This window comes from Pantherophis guttatus, chromosome 1 (genome assembly GCF_059756535.1).
Source record: "Pantherophis guttatus breed Tessera chromosome 1, ASM5975653v1, whole genome shotgun sequence".
NCBI classification, from domain to species: domain Eukaryota; kingdom Metazoa; phylum Chordata; class Lepidosauria; order Squamata; family Colubridae; genus Pantherophis; species Pantherophis guttatus.
In genome coordinates, this window is record NC_142063.1 from 131,347,390 (window position 1) to 131,365,372 (window position 17,983).

A 17,983-nucleotide genomic window follows, 5' to 3' on the forward strand; every position below is an offset into this window, starting at 1 on the left:
TGAAGGCCAAAAATGGCTTATTTGGTATATAAGATGGATCAACATTTCCACCCTCTTTTAAGGGGGAAAGTGTGTCTTATACACCAAAAAATATGTTTTATTTGTAATTTTACTTTAACATCCATACATATTTTGAAGACAGTGTATTGACTGAATCAATATATATTTTTAAACAATGCTAGCAATAATAATACAATTAGGTATACATAATCCTAGTCTTCCAACTTCTGACCTTAACCTGCACATTGTACTTCTAAGCTTCAATAATATTTCTTCAGGCAGTATGTTTGTGATCCCCTATTAAATCACTAGTATTTTAATATTTTAGAAATTACTCAATATACCACCATAATTCCAAAATCCCAATTGTTTAAAAACACCAATAAAACCAATCATTAACCAAATTTAATCAATCCCGGGATTATATCTCCAATCCCCTAAAATTATGAGTTTCAATGTTTTTACACATTGTTAAAAATACAGTTAAGTTACCACATCATAGGCTTCTACCTTCTAACCTTAATTTGCTTATGGTTATAGTAAATTCTATTATCTATCTATATATGTTCTACTATTTTTCCAATTTATATTGTCTACTTCTTTTAATTTCTAATACATTCACCATATTGAGAGATACTTTATCTCTATCCATCACCTCTTACTCTTTCTGAGACTTCATCATTTGACTTTTTGATCCCTCTTTTATATTTCTCTCTTGGGATCTTATTTCTCTTTCTACCATTTTTATACCAACTAAATATTCCCTCTGACTTACCCCTTGTCTCCTTCTGCCGCATCATTTGAGCACCCTGTTGTGGTCCACCAGCAGCCTGCGGAGCTGGCAGTGGAGTCGGACAGTGAGGAGGCTGGGGAGGACAATGGGCCAGTCCTGGAGTCAGGGGAAGGCCCGGATGAGGGCTCTCTGTCGGAGGCAGAGATGGGGCCAGGGCCATCTGGGAGTAATAAATGGACTCCAGAGCCTCCAGAGGCAGTCAGCAGAGAGGCAGAGGAACAGGAGGAGCCTGTTCCTAGTGCATGCATGCAAAATGCTGCCAGAAGGCAAGACCAGCTAAAGCAAAAAGCAAAAAAAAACTTGGGAGTAAGGCCAGGAGATGATTGGCCCCTCCCATAAGGCTTAAAAGAGCAGCAATGGCTCTTGGGCTCTTTGTAGGAAAGCAATGTTGCTACATTTGTTTCTTGTCGACAACTCGTTTCTGAACTTCGTGGGGCTTTGCCAAGAAAAGCCTTTGGCAGGGTGCCAAAGAAGACAAAGGTTTGTGATAGGGCCGAAGGACTTTTTCTGAAAGACTTGTTTTGGGATTAATTAGGATTAAGCTGAGAATGAAGTAATTCTCAGCTGTTCTAATAAAATATGTTTGTTTAGGACTGATTGTGCCTGGTAATAATTACTTGGGCCTAGGTCCATCCATAGTCCTTTCATTATTTTTGGGAGACTTCCCTTTTTTCCCTCCTGTTCTATTGTAAACTCTTAAAGAATTATCTATTTGATTCATACGTATTATTCTTGTCCCTTCAATGTCTTCATCTTCTTGCACTTTGTTTTGTTTTGTTTCCTCTCCCACTCCTTCTGGTTTCTCATCTGTTTTCTGAGTATTATGTTCATCTTCTCCCCCCCCCCCCTTTGTTGAGCGTCTTCTACACTCACATCTTTCTCTTTGGACAATCCCATTATCTCCTTATGATTCTTTGTCAGTTTCATATAAGCATTTAAGCATCAATAAAGTGATCAATTTGGCACAAGAAACCATTGGTTGCCCTCTAACACCATTAGATGACATCGCCAGGTCTCATTGTTTCAGCAGAGTAAGGAAGATACTTAGGGATGATTCACACCCTGGACAGTGTCTCTTTTCGCTTCTACCATTGGGCAGAAGAGATCAAAGCATAGCCAGCTGGACAAACAGGTTTAAAAACAGCTTCTACCCATGGGCTGTCAGTCTCTTAAACACAATCATAATCACTCCACGGACATACGGAAACATATGACTAGTCTTTTTTCCCCAATTACTTGTATAGGGATTATTCTCTATACTATTTATGTTGTTTTGTATTTTCTGTTATGGATTTCACCGGAGAGGCTAAACAATTTCATTGTATATATGATGTACAATGACAACAAAGGCCATACTATAATAACATTTTTCCTACACCTCTATTGTCCCCCGTTGAGTCATTTTACAATAATTTAGTATGTTAAAAATTACTCCATACACCCTTAGGGCTCCAATGTCCCAATACCTGAAAACTCCAAAATTAGTAAAATTTAATTAATCCTAGAATTGTACCTCCAAGTCCCCCAAGTTTATAGTCCTTAAAAGTTATTTGATGATTTGGTAATTGACTTATTACCAGTCCTCACACCTATGACTGGCACAGCATCCCCATAGTTGCATGGTAAAAATTCTGGTGCTTGACAACTAGCATCTATTTATACCAGTTGCAGTGTACAGAGATCATGTGACCACTATTTGCACTTCCCAAACAAAGTTAATGAGGGAAACTGGATTTGCTTAACAATTACATGATTAATTTAACAACTGCAGTGATACATTTAACAATAATGGCAATAAAATGTATAAAATCAGGTACAAGTCACTTAAAAATTGCCTTGCATAGCAGTAGAAATTCTGGTACCAATTGTGGTCATAAATTGAGAACCACCTGTACTAAAAATCAAATTAATTATTTCTACCCTTTGAATACTTGCAGACATCCAATAATAATTTTCCTACAACTTATTCTGTTTTCCTTTACACTAAGGTCTGCTTACGTTGTCTCGTATTGTTACATATTATACCAATACTCTCAGGGTAATGCACGTTTTGTTTTCACTTTTTCACTGATATTAAGAATAACATAAAATCATAAAAAATTAATCAAAGCCCTGAGGTATTACTACCAATCAAGCTGTTCTGATCTATTTTTAACCAGGACTAAAAATGAATGATTCCGTTTCTGCTTCAGCTCTGGGACTGTCGGTTATTTAGTAGTCTTTTGTAATGAAGGAACACAATCATTTAACACTTGAGTAGCACTGTTCCTGTTTGTATTTGTGAATGTGATTTGATTTAGCTTAGTGAAACTGAGAATGTTTAACTGTATGTTTTTAAAAGTTGAAGAGGAAAGGGATTGAGACAAATCATGTTTTGTGGTGACTTGTTTGACCCTGAATAACATCAGCCTTCCAAGGATGAAAAAGATTCTCTTATCAGAGTATATCTACTTCTTGCTAAGACACAAAAGGGAAAGATTGGCATTGGGCTTGAAAGTGACTTGTCACCTCCCTGTCATATTCTTTCAGCGCAAACGGAATATATAAAACCAGCTGTTAAAGAAAAAAAGGAAGGTTGAATATTCTGCAATACATTTTTCCAGAGAAGAATCATCTCCAACATAGGACAACTAAACAAACTAAAAAAATAAGAATGTAACTGGGATTACTGTTAACTTCACACACTTTTGTCTCAAAACTTCAATGATGAACTTAGTGATGAAAGAATGACAACATAAATAATAAACATCTATACTGTGATTATACTCCCTTGTTCAGATCCCCTGTGTGAGGGAGGGAGGGAGGGAGGGAGGAAGACTACATTGATCCATAAAAACTTCAATTATGTATCAAACTGTGAACAGATTTTAAAACTCAACAATTTTATCAGGGAATATGGGACAAAGAGCCTGAAGGATGTACAGAATAATACTTTTTAAAATGTAATAATAATTCTGAAAAACTTTGACACCTAACAAGTTCTGCCCGTAAGCACTTTTTTTGTTGTTGTTGGATCACAAATGTGGTAGAGAGTTTTCAATAGACATTATGCTTTTCTCTACTTCTGATCCTGTAACCTGATGGAGTATCTCTTCCCATACTCACAAATCAGGATTCCAAAACTAAGGACACTTTTTCACAGAAGATACCGTATGTATGTATGTATGTATGTATGTATGTATGTATGTATGTATGTATGAATTATTGTATGTTATGTATGTATGTATGTATGTATTGTATGTATTAAACAATTTTATATGGGCATTCAATTCACACAAAGGTGACTGCAAGCCAAACTACAACATAAAAACCATTTTAAAAAGTATAAATGTAATAATTTATAGTGATTGTACTATATCTTTCAACACTGTTTTGAAGATGCTTGTCTAATGCCTTCTGGTATTTTTTTCAATGTCTTGATTGGTTTGGAAGTTTACATTAAAATGCAAACTATTTTTTTTACTAACACCTTTATTTTGCTTTTGTCATGGGATAGTTTTTCACTGCTTTCTTGGCATTTTATATTTTTTATATTCTTAATTTATAAGGGAAGATCAGTGACTTGGTAGGCTGAAACTATAATACAGAAAATTAATCATTAATTATGAAAGCCAATAATATTTTCTTCTTCTAAAGCAAATTTTGAGGTCATATGAATGGCAGCTACATAAGGAAGGAAAATTGCATTGTACATAGGTAACCTTGTATTCTATTCAGGATCTTTTCAAATGAAGCTGTATGCTAGTCTCTGAGATGTAGTGAATAAGTACATAGTTCATTTGACTAATAGGAGACAAGCATTTCTGGTCATTATAGTGTTATGCTGAAACTACAGTGAGATGGCGTAGCCATTAAGTAATGCATAAAAGGGTAAAGTTTATTTTTTTTTAAAAAAGTAAAAATTTGTTTAAAAAGACTCTACATATTACTTTGTTTCAAAAAGAAAGTAGATTTATGCAGATTAAATGCATTGATTTGTTAGAACTGATAATTACTTATAAGATTATATAAACTTATATCAGTAGATAATTTCAGATTATTTCTCATGTGCTTAATTAATATAATAAATATACAATAGAAATGGATCTTTATCAATCTATGATTCTTAAAGGGTTTCCATCTAATCATTTTTAGTCTATATAATATCCCATAATTTAGAGGTGTTTTCATCAGGATAATCTTGGAAAATTTTGCAATAGAGTGAAAGTTAAGGACTTCAGAATTTCAGACCCTTTGTGATCTGATCATTCTTTGAGAAGCTATACTTTTCCTATTATTTCCCATCAAGTATTCAACTTTTATAGTTCTGAAATATGCCTGAAAATATACAGTCATTCATTAAGAAAGAGATGATTCATAACAGAAGTTATTAAAATTCCTCTGATTTATGAATGCTTTAATATTTTATTCCAGCACTTGGGTAGGTTTTCTTCTCTCCTTGTTCTACCTTTGGATATCATTCATAAATTTCAAACATAAAATAGAAGCTTTTAACATGCATATATGAAGAATGGAAGTAGGATAAATGTCATCTAGAAAGAAATGTTGATAGATGACAGACAGACAGATACAGAAAATAGATAATAAAAATGTTGCATTTTTGTTGCAGAAATATTGGGTATTTTATTGGTACAACATGTATCTATAACTCAGTGTAAATCCTTTTGAAAAAGCTATATTTTTGGTGAAACAATAATATTTACAGAAAGATGCAAAGACCACTTTGCTTATGTTCTACATATTACCTCTTATTTCAAACACTTACAAATATAAAATAGCAATAACAATAGCACTTAGACTTATATATCGCTTCATAGTGCTTTTACAGCCCTCTCTAAGCAGTTTACAGAGTCAGCATATTGCCCCCAACAATCTGGGTCCTCATTTTATCCACCTTGGAAGGATGGAAGGCTGAGTCAACCTTGAGCTGGTGAGATTTGCCTGCAAGCTGAAGTAGCCTACAGTACGGCACTCTAACTACTGCACCACCTCAGCTCTTTAAAATAGAAGCAAGAAGAGGATATAACACATCCCGAAGACATTTGTTTTTCAAGATGAAGATTATGCATAGTATCAAATCAAATAAAGAGATATATGCAGTATATTCAGACAAGCAGACTTACTGAGAAGCAGTAAGGAACAGACAATCTCAGCACACTAGCTGAACGGAGTTTTAACTAAGATTTCTGGCTTACTATGAATTACCATAATTGAATTGTATATAGGTTATGATAGCAATTGGGACCAGAGCTTCCATCATTTCCAATGCTCCCTGCTAGCTTCCACAAAGAAACTTAATGTGAAAACTGATAGGTAGTTGAAGGCTGCTTCCACCTATGGTCATTCTGTTCCTCTCAGTTAAAAACATATGTCTCTGAAACATTAACCCAATGGGTCATAGGTTATCTAGTTAGTGACAAAAAGCAAATACTGAGTTGGCTATATTAATAAAAAAAAATGATAGTTTCATAACCTAACATTGCACTACAAGTTGCAAAGATATGCTAATACTTAATACTATAATCTATAATACATAATAAATAATCTATTTATTATGAAGAAATACATAGTCAAAATACTTAGTGAGCACACTACACTAGAAATTCTTTTGTTTTGTGTAGTTCTTGGTGGCAGTAGGGCTAATACTACAGAAATAATTTATATTCGAATTGCATTACAGTATGAAAAAAATATAAAAAATGCAGAGACCTCATTCTGACAAAAAAGATTTATATTATCAATTTAGTTTTTTAAAGAATGGGTGGCTGTGAAGATTGGATTATCAAAAAGGCTGAAGAAATAAAATGGATGTTTTTAAATTTTGGAGGCAGAGAAAATCATTGAGAATATATTGGATTGCAAAAAGAACATAATACCAGAAAACGTTAAATTAGTCTGTACTTTACAAGCAATAATAATGGCCACAGTGGAACTTAAGTATTTTAGCAAAGATTTTCATTTCCAAACACAGGAAAAATTAACTCTTTAAATTTAAGAACTTAAAAATTTGAAATAAAAGGCAAAAAGCTAAATAAAATGTTGAACCAAAAAAGTTATACATGAATTAAAGAATTAAAGGTTGAGGCAAATTTGGAATATTGAAACTTTTACTGTAAGATTTTGGAAATCATTACATAAAATAAACAGTTTTCTGTGGGAACCAGAATTATGTTATCAACTATAGGTGACAACAAAGATTAGACACTTTATATTTTTAATTGGACACTGGAGGGAAAGATTCCAGGCAAAAAGAAAAACAAAACCTGTTTTTGATTTTGATTAGGATTGGGATTTGTAAAATGACACAAAATGCTGTGATATTTGAAATGTTAAAGGAGATCCTTGGAGCCAAAAATTAATAGTTACAATATCAGCAGTGTCAGTAATGATGTCTGTTTCTATGGATAGACTATGTTTAAAGGATATTAATGAAGGAATGACAGAAATGAAATAAATTGTGTTTGATGAAGAAACAGTGGAGTCAGAAATATTGGGGGGGGAAGTATAGTAAATACCAAGAAGATATTTAAAGTGGAAATACAAGTGCCAAGGGCATGATCTTGATAAGGACTCTTTACTGGATATAGAAAAGAAAATGGCTAAAGATTTTAAAATGAAAGAGGAAATACAAATGATGATCAAGTTAATTACCTGCATAATGTCTTTTCATTGATTTTACAAAAGAGGCTTGTTAAACCTCAAAGAAACTTATGTGACGGGACAAAGAAAAATCAAAGAGAAAACAAATTCTATGACAATATTGAATTAAAGATTAAGATTTTCAGAGGTAAAAGGAAGGAATATAAAGTTAGCTTATTTGATCACGGTTAAAAAAGACATGAAATTTAATGAAGTTTAATTAAATTCTGGCAACTCTTTATAGTCTTTATTCTGGTACTTTTTAATATTTGTGATGAAGATTGGAAGTCAGTTTTTATATATTTCTTTTATTTCTCTTTATTTCATTATTTCCTTTTCTTCTTTTTTTGCTTTTTTCTTTGCACTTTTTATTTTCTTTTCTCTGAGTTTAGTATTCATTTTTATTACATATATATATACATAATCCAGGCCAAAAATAATTTCAGGATATATCAGAAAAGTATTGGTTTTGGAAATAATTTGCATTATCATATGTGTCTCCCACCCTTTATTTTTTGGTGTGGTAATTAAAGGCTGAGAATTCTTAAATTTCATTAACCCAATTTTTAATGTCTATGATAGAGGTAAATGTTTCCCTATCCAGTTGTGTTCAACTCTAGGAGTCAATACTCAACTCCATTTCTTAAATGAGGGAGCCAGATTTATCCAAAGAGTGGTACCTATTTTTCTACTCACATTTTCATGCTTTCGAACTGCTAGTTAGGCAGGAGCTGGGGTGAGGAGCAGGAGCTCACTCCATCGTGTGGTGCCCCCTTCCAACTTTATTATTATTATTATTATTCTATTCTATTCTATTCTATTCTATTCTATTCTATTCTATTCTATTCTATTCTATTCTATTCTATTCTATTCTATATTGCAGCCCCACCAGATCATATACTTTTAATATTATGCGATTTATATACATTAACTATATTATATATTTTATATGCGGTTGAAGACAATTCCTCTTCACTCAATGCGACCCAGGCAAGCCTAAAGGTTAAACAAGCTGCACTAGATCAAATCAGCTTTATTGCAGCAGGTGAGAGCAACCTGAGAGCAATTGTTTTTAATCTCAATTGTGGATGACATGCAAACGAAAATAGGTTGTGCTGTTCAAGGGGACAGTATTATAACTTGTAGTTTAAATCTAGATGTTTTAGTATAATAATAGAAAGAAAGAGTGTCTCATTACCATTAATAATTGAAGCAATATTTAATATTATTTCTTTTCTTTTCTTTTCTTTTTTCTTTTCTTTTCTTTCTTTTTTTTTTGCTGAATTGAAACCGTAACCCTAACATAACCAAATTAGTGGTTGACTCTTGAATTAGAATAATAAGTTGAAGAAGGCTGAACTAGACCCTTACAAGAGCTGTCAAAAATATCTGTTCCAGCTATGTTCCACCTATGCAACAAAAATTAAATTGTAGACTTTTGTAAATATTTGAAGATGCAGAAGTGGCAATGAAAAACAGGGAGTATAAAGACACACTCACAAACATACACACTAAAGTAATTACACATTCCACCGAAAGAATTCTTTGCAGAACTAATATAGTTTCAATGGGATAGAAGAGTGAGTGGCATGATCGATTGATTTAACTAATGGTGATGATGTGACAACAGAAGTTTAACATTCCTGCAATTCAATATTTTGTCTTTAAACTAGCTACTAAGTCTATTAAATATTGACTGTATGAAGATATCTATGTGTGCAAATAATTTTTTTTATCAAGAATCCCCTGTATTACATTTAGTTTGGCTATAAATTTGTCCTATTGGCATTTATTCATCTACCATAATTCCTTCTTCTATTCTCTTAGCAGTCATACACATCAGATTCCATTACCCTATACTTCATATTGCATTCACATGCAAAAAAACCTGCAGAATATCAGTGTCACATAATCGTTTATAATCTGTTGCTTTTATTTTAACTGTAAGATATGAACTATGACCAGGTTTTGCTAGAAACTGTAACTGATTTGCACATTACAGTAAGATAGGGTTCAAATACTGCCACACTGTGGTCAATTTACTGGCTAATTTGAGCAAAAGTTAGTAGCTATAAAATGGAATAGCGAGTGACCAGGATAACAATAAGTAAACAAGGAACTACTAATAGGACATATTATAAATCTGAATGAAATAATTACAAGGAACAATGAAAAGAATTCTGTAGAACTTATAAAAAGACAATGAATTAACTTAATTTTTCCTGTACATAGGAATAAAGTATTACCCACTCATTTTCTCTTCAACAAGTTTAATTAGTGAACTGATTTTACTCATAATAGTAGACTTTGAAGAATAATGTTGAAACTTCCTAATTAAGTTTAGTGTTTTGAGGGAAAAAAACAGACCATACAATTGCATGCATAGAGAACACTTAAAATCTAATCTGCTTTCTTTCGTAAGTGATCTGCAATGTTTTTCCAAGTACTTTCTCAGGGTTATGCAAAACATATATATACAGTATATATTAGATTCACAGGACCAGCAGAGAGTGGTAATAAATAATTACTAAATAAATGATTTGTTTTGTCTTGTCTTATTCAAGAGCCATTATGACATGTTACTATAATAATGCCTAAGACGTTGTTCATGAGTATCTTCAAAATAGACATTCCTCTCTGGCCATACTGGGTAATTTAAAGGGCTATAGCTAACTTTTGAGTATTAAAATTGCAAAACCATTTTAATGCTTCAGTTAGTCTGATCTAATAATTAGACAGAGTCACCAAAAAAGAAATAAAACCCAAAGCTGGAAGTGATGAAATAAGAGTTTTTGATGGTGGAAATCATGCTACTTTTTCAGTAAAATATTAATTTTAGTCCCTGGCAAGGAATGCTTTTGTAAGTGGATCAATGAGCAAGCACCAACACAGAAGCCCCCAAACCATCCATGAATAACTGTAGCATTTTCTCTTTTTTGTTTGTTATGTTGGGATGGGAACGCCAAAAGTTGCTATGTATCTTCTCTCCATGCACACTCATACACACCAATTTATTTCACTGCTCCAGCAGACAGAGTAATTCAGGAGGAGAGAGGGAGAATTTGTATCTCTGCTGAGAACACAGCACCATCTCTGGTTATGCTAGCCAGCTCCTTCCTTTCTCTAGAAGCCACTAATAACCAGTGTCCTACTAGCTGACTATAGGTCTATTACTTTAGGAAAGGACAAATAGATTTTGTTTAGAATGACTTTCTCAAGAAGAGAAAAAGTGGTAGAAATGAAAAAAGAAATGAAAAAGCCAATTCAGAATAGGAAAGAAGAGATGGAGAGCACTACCAATATCCTCTGGATGATACCAAAGGATTCTGAGAGATACCTCCTAAATATTCTTCTCTATTTTTTAAAAATATTCTGTTTTTATCTCTCCCCCCCTCCCTTCACATTTCCTAATAATTAAATATTATACATATTCACTACTTAATTTGAAAGTTCGAAGGATGAGTATGACTACAGATTTCCCTTGGTCTTCTCTTGGAAGAGCTTCTCTTCCCTGTAATTATACACCATTACCCCTCACTCTGCTGACTTCACTCCCTGGGAAAGGTCAGTGGGGTGCCTGGTTTGTTAGACCCCTTTAAAAGCTCCCCTTAATACTTTACTTCCAAAAGAGGGGGGAAAGCAAGCCGCTTCTCCCCCCCCACTCTTCCTTCTTTCGGATCCAACATCTCCTCTTGCACCCCACCCACTTCACCTACCACTCTTTCCCTACGGAAGATTCTCCGTCACTCCCAGTGTATGTAACAGGGTCCTTCCAGTGTCTATATAGACCAAGGCTCCAAGTGCCTCTTTCCAGGAGGCGGCGGCACTTAATCCTCCCCCCCACCATCCATGCCTTCTTTGGCATTGGTTGAATGGTCTCGTCCTTCAGCCTGGCCGGAGAAATGGCACTTCCCCCCCCCCTCGGTTTCTTTTCCTTCTTTTTGCCCTCCTTCTTCCTGCCCCGCGACCATTTCTTGCAACTTGGACCAGTGTGCAAAGAAGGTAAATGAAAGGGGGTGGGGGAGGCCATTCCATCCCCTGAGGAGTGGGAAATAGGAGGGAGGAAGGGAGAGAGAGAGACCACCGAGGGAACCACCCCCACCATCCCGAGCCACCCAAAAGCCGGCTGAAATGCCTTCGCTCCCGCCGCTCAGCGAGTCCTACCTGCTCTTGCGATGGACCCTGGCCTCCCCTGTTGCCTGGGTTAGACTGCGCCTGCTGCTGCTCCTTCATGGCTGTCATTGTCCGGGGCGACGGGGAGGGGGGGGGAGGCGGACGGCACTTCCTTTGACGGCTGGCCCTGCAGGAGGAGAGCCCCTTCTCTCGGCCGCCGTTACATGTCACAAGCCTTCCCCTTCGTCGCCAGCCCGAGGAAAGCCTAAGGGGCCAGCGACTTGGAGGCAAACCGGGCAACGAAGAATCACCCGCCCGGCAGAAACGGGGACGGGACTAGCCTGCGACGCGCTCGCCAGGCTACCGCAATCCTCCTCAGGCTGAAGCCACTGGGGTGGGGGGGAGAGAAAGGAGCGCGCCCAAAAGGCTGGGAGAGCTCCGATTAACGAGCGCGCGGCAACCTGGAGCCGGCAGCCACTTGGGACTCGGGAGGGCTCCCCGCGCAGGCACGCTCTGGCATTACTGCAGTGTGGGTGCCCTCAAGAGCGGCGGCGGGCTGGACAGAGAACCCCGGGAGAAGCGCGTCCCTCGGAGGAAGCGGGGAGAAAAAGAAAGGAGGCGGGAAGCCCAAGCGCGCGGTCTCTTCTCCCGCGGCAGCTGTACTCCGCAGCCCTGCGCCGTAAGCTCCGCGGCTGGAGCTGAGGAACGAGGAGCGCAGCGCTGCTCCTCAGACGGCACATTCGCTTTCCCTCCTCAGCTGGAATGGACCATTCAGATTCTCTGGCACGGGGGGCGGGGGAGGGGGCAAAGACGCTGCCGTGAATAGAGTAGATGGTGCCGTCGCCTACCTGGCTGCTTGTACTGCTTCCCTAAAAACCGCGACGCCGCCAATACCACCAACGCCAACACCCCCTCCTCCTGACCTCGCGATTTGCCAAGAATTCAATCTGGGGTCGCTCAGTTGAAATTTTCACCTCGGAGCGGACAAGGCGGCTTGTGTGGTATTGGGATGGCGGAGCGAGCAAGGAAGAGGGAGGCAATCGTGTCCCGGGCGAGGTGGAGGGTTTGGCTTGGCGAGGAACTGTCCAAACCACGAATTAGCCACTCGTGCGCGCACCTAGGCGCACTCGCAGCCAGGGGAAGAAAACTGGCTTAAGTTGCACACCGGCTTGGCTTTGGCGTGGCAAACGACGAGCGAGAAGCTCATGAGCGATTCAGCGTTTCAGGAAGAAAGAAAGAAAGAAAAAGGCTTCGTTTCTGCCATTCCTTTATTCAGAACACACACAACGTAATAAACGCTGTTCTTTTCCCCTCAGACGGAGATTGTTTTCAGGGTGGGGTCAGAAAGAGAGAAAGGGAGAAAAGGCTAAATGTTCTATCCTCGAGTGCCCAATGGGTTGTAATTCTGAGGCCAAATTCATTTTAAGTAAGAAGCAAAATTTGAAGTTATACACTTTGAAAGCCTTTGAAATTCTTTTAGGGATGGGCAAGTTTTGAAACATCCCCCCCACCCCTTCCATTTTCAACTGTAGCAATGACAACTGATGAAAAATGAAGTAGGGACTATATATATATTGTTAGTTTATTTGGGCAAATGATCTTTGTTAGCCAAAATTGTGTTCATGAGGGTTTCTTTCAGGACATAACTTCGAGGTACTCAGAGGTGGATTTCAGCAGGTTATGACCAGTTCTGGAGAACCGGTAGCAGAAATGTTGAGTAGTTCAGAGAACCCGTAGTAAAAATTCTGACTGGCCCCACCCCCATCTATTTTCTGCCTCCCAAGTCCCAGCTGATCAGAAGGAAATGGGGATTTTGCAGTAACCTTCCCCTGCCAAGCCCACCAAGCCACGCCCACATAACCAGTAGTAAAAATTTTTGAAACCCACCACTGCAAGGTACATGATTCACACAATAACAAAGTTTAAAAGGAAATCAGCTGGGAAATCACATAGCTGGTTCTAAGATCCACATGAAAAGAAGAAAAAAAAAGCAAGGTAGAAGTGTAATTCATTTTAAAGAATTGCTTTTTTACTCCCTTTCTGAAAATTCTGCAAATTTGGTTAAAATAATCTTGCATGGTTTTTTTCTCTCCCCAAATGATATGCTATGAACAGCTGATGTTTACAAACTTTTTGAGTATTCAACATCTGTTATATTATGGGACAGTTGTAACCTTGCATACAATGAGATAACTACCTCGGGAAGCAAAACACCAAATTTGGTTATAAAAATAGTTTGTAAAGCCAAAAAGGCAGTGGTTTTTTGCCTTTGGAACTTTGATAGACCTTGGATACTTTGATTTGATTTAGGATAGAATAAGATCACATTTTATTTCAGAAAATAAAATCCCAAGGCTAGTTTTGATCAGACTCATTTTAACCTCATATGATCAGACTCAGTTTCATATGATGAGACATATTTCTTTTAAAAAAACTCATATTCTTAAAGATATGAAAAGTCTCATTTCAATTTAATCCAATCTACAGCTATGCTTGCAATATTACAGGATCAAAATTTAACCAGACCTCTGAGGATCTCAAGCATTTCTATCAGAATTAGCTATACTCTATTCAGTCTTCTACTTTATACACTAACTCAAATGTACAATAGGGAAACTTAAAAAAAGATTTCTAAAGAAAGCAGTCTGCCTAACCATGATTCCTAGAAATTTGTCATACTTTTCCAAATCTTGGTTTGGAGATCACAATAAGCATCATTCACAAGGAAAAGGGGATCAGTAGCTGATGTATTTTAACTGATGAGTTTAAGAATAGTATCCACGGTAGTGAGTTAAATGCCAGCAAGATTGCAGAAAGAGGGAAGAATTAAAACTTCCTGAGCATATAAAACTACATGCCAACTACAACTGGGCATGTATAGAAACCTATACAACTTTATCTATGGATGGATGGATGGTAAATCAGTAAATGTTTATTGATGTAAGTATGGAAAAGGAACAGGGAAAGGGAGAAAAATTAGCTGAGTCATAAAGGCTTTGTGGTCCAACTCGGCATATAAGACACTTCTTATGATTTTTTTATACAACAAGCAATGTCAACATTGCAATATCATTTCCAGGGAGTAATTCACAGTAGCAAATTTCTCATACCTCCACTTCCCTGCAACTTATAAGCAGCAATAAAGCAATGAACCAAGTTGAGTTAAGCATGTCTAGCTACAGAATGGGACAACTTGCCACAGCCAACTCGCTGATGCCAACTCACCATGGCCAACTCACCACAGCCAACTTGTTGTGGCCAGTTCACCATGGCCAACTCGCCATGAGACTACTTGCTGTGGGACAATTTAACAATTCTATTTAATTATTTAAAATAAATAAAAAATATTTTAATTTTTGCAATTCATGTTTAATTCTGTCCCTCCCTCCTTTCTGCATCCTTTCTTTAATGATGCTATTCCACGTAATAGCCGGGATGGCGGTTGATACCCCGAGGCTTACGGTCATGGGGGATTTCAACCTGCCATCCATCGGTGAAACATCTGAGGCAGCTCGGGAGTTCATGGCTTCCATGACGGCTATGGACCTGACCCAGTTAGTTCATGGCCCCACTCACACAGGGGGGCACACGCTGGACTTGGTTTTTGTCTCTGGTCAGTGGCCGAATGGCCTGGATATAGGGGATGTAGTGATTGAGCCCTTGTCATGGTCAGATCATTCTCTCCTTCGACTCGATCTTCAGACTGCTACAACCCACTGCAGGGAGGCGGAACCGACCAGATGGTTCTGCCCCAGGTGCCTGATGGACCCTGATAGGTTCCGGATGGAGCTTGGGCCATTTCCTGAGGTTCTGGCTCACGACCCGACTGAAGACCTGGTGGCTGCCTGGGATAGGGCAGCTGCTGGAGCTTTGGACCGTGTCGTGCCTTTGCAGCCTCTGACCCTACGCCGATCTCACTTGGCTCCCTGGTTTTCCGAGGAGCTGAGGGAGATGAAGCACCAGAAAAGACGCCTGGAGAGCGGTTGGAGAGCTAGCCTTTCCGAATCCGACCGAACACTGGTGAGGTTTCATATTAAGACCTACCTAGTGGCGATAAAAGTGGCAAAATTTTATTATTTTTCCACTCTTATCACGTCTGCAGATAACCGCCCAGCCGCCCTGTTTAGAGTGACCCGCTCCTTGCTCCATCCGGGACCACGGCAAGACCCCTTGCAGGGCAGAGCTGAGGATTTTATGCAGTATCTGCACGATAAAGTCGCTCAAATTCAGGAAGGACTGGACTCCAACTGGGTAGATTCGGGGGGAGGGGGTAGATGAGGGCGAATAGTCTTGAGAATGTTATCTGGGAGGAGTTTGACCCTGTGGCTCCCGAGGACGTGGATAGGATTCTGGGTAGGCTTAGCGCGGCCACATGTTTATTGGACCCGTGTCCCTCCTGGTTGGTGCTGGCTTCCCGGGAGGTTACACATGGCTGGCTCCAGAGGATTATCAATGCTTCTTTGAGTGAGGGTTATTTTCCCGCTGCCTTGAAAGAGGCGGTGGTGAGGCCCCTCCTAAAGAAGCCCTCCCTGGACCTGGCCGTTTTAGCAAATTATCGTCCAGTCTCCAACCTTCGCTTTGTGGCGAAGTGTTGAGAGTGTGGTGGCATGACAACTTCCCCAGTACCTGGATGTTGCGATCTATCTAGATCTGCTCCAGTTGGGTTTCAGGGCTGGGTACAGCACGGAAACGGCATTGGTCGCATTGGTTGATGATCTCTGGAGGGCTCGGGACAGGGGTTGTTCTTCTGTCCTGGTCCTTTTAGATCTCTCAGCAGCTTTTGATACTATTGACCATGGTATCATGCTGCGCCGGTTAGAGGGGTTGGGAGTGGGGGGGGGCACTGTGCTGCGGTGGTTCTCCTCCTTTCTCTCTGACCGGTCGCAGTTTGTGTTGGCAGGGGGACAGAGGTCGACCTCGAGGCACCTTATGTGTGGGGTGCCGCGAGGGTTGGTCCTCTCGCCCCTCCTGTTCAACATTTATGTGAAGCCGCTGGGTGAGATCATCCGTGGTTTCGGGGTGCAGTTCCATCAGTAAGCTGATGACACTCAGCTGTACATTTCCACCCCAAACCACCCCAATGATGCCCTTGCCATGATGTCCCAGTGCCTGGAAGCCTTGCGGACCTGGATGGGGAGAAACAGGCTCAGGCTCAACCCTGCCAAGACCGAGTGGCTGTGCCTTCCGGCGTCCCGATATAGGCAGCTGGTGCCATCGCAACTTGGGTGTCCTCCTGGAAGCATGGCTGTCCTTGGAAAAACATGTGGTGGCCGTGCCAGGGTGGCATTTTATCAGGTTCGCCTGATCTGCCAGTTGCAGCTGTTTCTGGATCAGGACTCCTTATGCACGGTAACTCATGCCCTCGTCACCTCCCGTCTGGACTACTGCAATGCTCTCTACATGGGGCTCCCCTTGAAGAGCACCCGGAGGCTCCAACTGATCCAGAATGCAGCCGCGCGGGTGATTGCGGGAGTGACATGGTGCTCTCATGTAACACCTCTCCTGCGCGAACTGCACTGGCTTCCAGTGGTCTTCCAGGTGCAATTCAAGGTGCTGGTTACCACCTTTAGAGCTCTCCATGGCTTAGGACCCGGGTATCTCCTCTCGCCTGGACTACTGCAACGCTCTCTACATGGGGCTCCCCTTGAAGAGCACCCGGAGGCTCCAACTGGTCCAGAATGCGGCCGCATGGGTAATTACGGGAGCTGCATGGTGCTCCCACATAACACCGCTCCTGCATGAGCTGCACTGGCTCCCAGTGGTCTTCCGAGTGCGCTTCAAGGTGTTGGTTACCACCTTTAAAGCGCTCCATGGCATAGGACCTAGTTATCTTCGAGACCGCCTGCTGCTACCGACAACGCCCATCGACCCATGCGCTCCCACAGAGAGGGCCTCCTCGGGGTGCCATCAGCCAAACAATGTAGGCTGGTGACCCCCAGGGGGAGGGCCTTCTCTGTGGGGGCACCTACCCTATGGAACCAGCTGCCCCCAGAGATAAGGAGAATCCAGGACCTCGGTGCCTTCCGCCGTGCCCTTAAAACTTTCTTTTTTCAACAAGCCGGGCTGGCTTAACATATTTTTAAATATTTTTAACTTTTAATTGGTTTGTCATTTTAAACTGGGGCCAAATTAATATATATTCTTTTAATTGTTTTTAATGTTTGTATTGTATGTTTTTATCTGGCTGTACACCGCCCTGAGTCCCTCGGGAGAAGGTGTGGTATATAAATTCGAAATAAAATAAAAATAAAATAAAATCTTCGAGACCGCCTTCTGCCACCAAGAGCCTTCTGCCACCAAGAGCCTCCCGCTGGCCAGTACGCTCCCACAGAGAGGGGGTCCTGCCATCGCTCAAACAGTGTTGACTGGCGGCTCCCAGGGGGAGAGCCTTCTCAGTGGGGGCACCTGCCCTATGGAACGAATTGCCCCCGGAGATAA

General features: G+C 39.9%; 1 protein-coding gene across 2 annotated transcripts in view; it reads right to left on the bottom strand.

Moving 5' to 3' along the window:
* The window catches only part of DPP10 (dipeptidyl peptidase like 10), a 635,227-nt gene that overhangs the window by 252,991 nt on the left and 364,253 nt on the right, over positions 1–17,983 (bottom strand). The window contains exon 1 of one of the 2 annotated variants that reach the window (XM_087881800.1): positions 11,597–12,693. The exons of the other annotated variant lie outside the window; for it this stretch is intronic. Coding sequence (XP_087737926.1) covers positions 11,597–11,674 — 78 coding nt within the window. The 5' untranslated portion in view covers positions 11,675–12,693. Of the gene's footprint in view, positions 1–11,596; positions 12,694–17,983 lie in introns of those variants that run through there. 2 annotated transcript variants of the gene reach the window in all.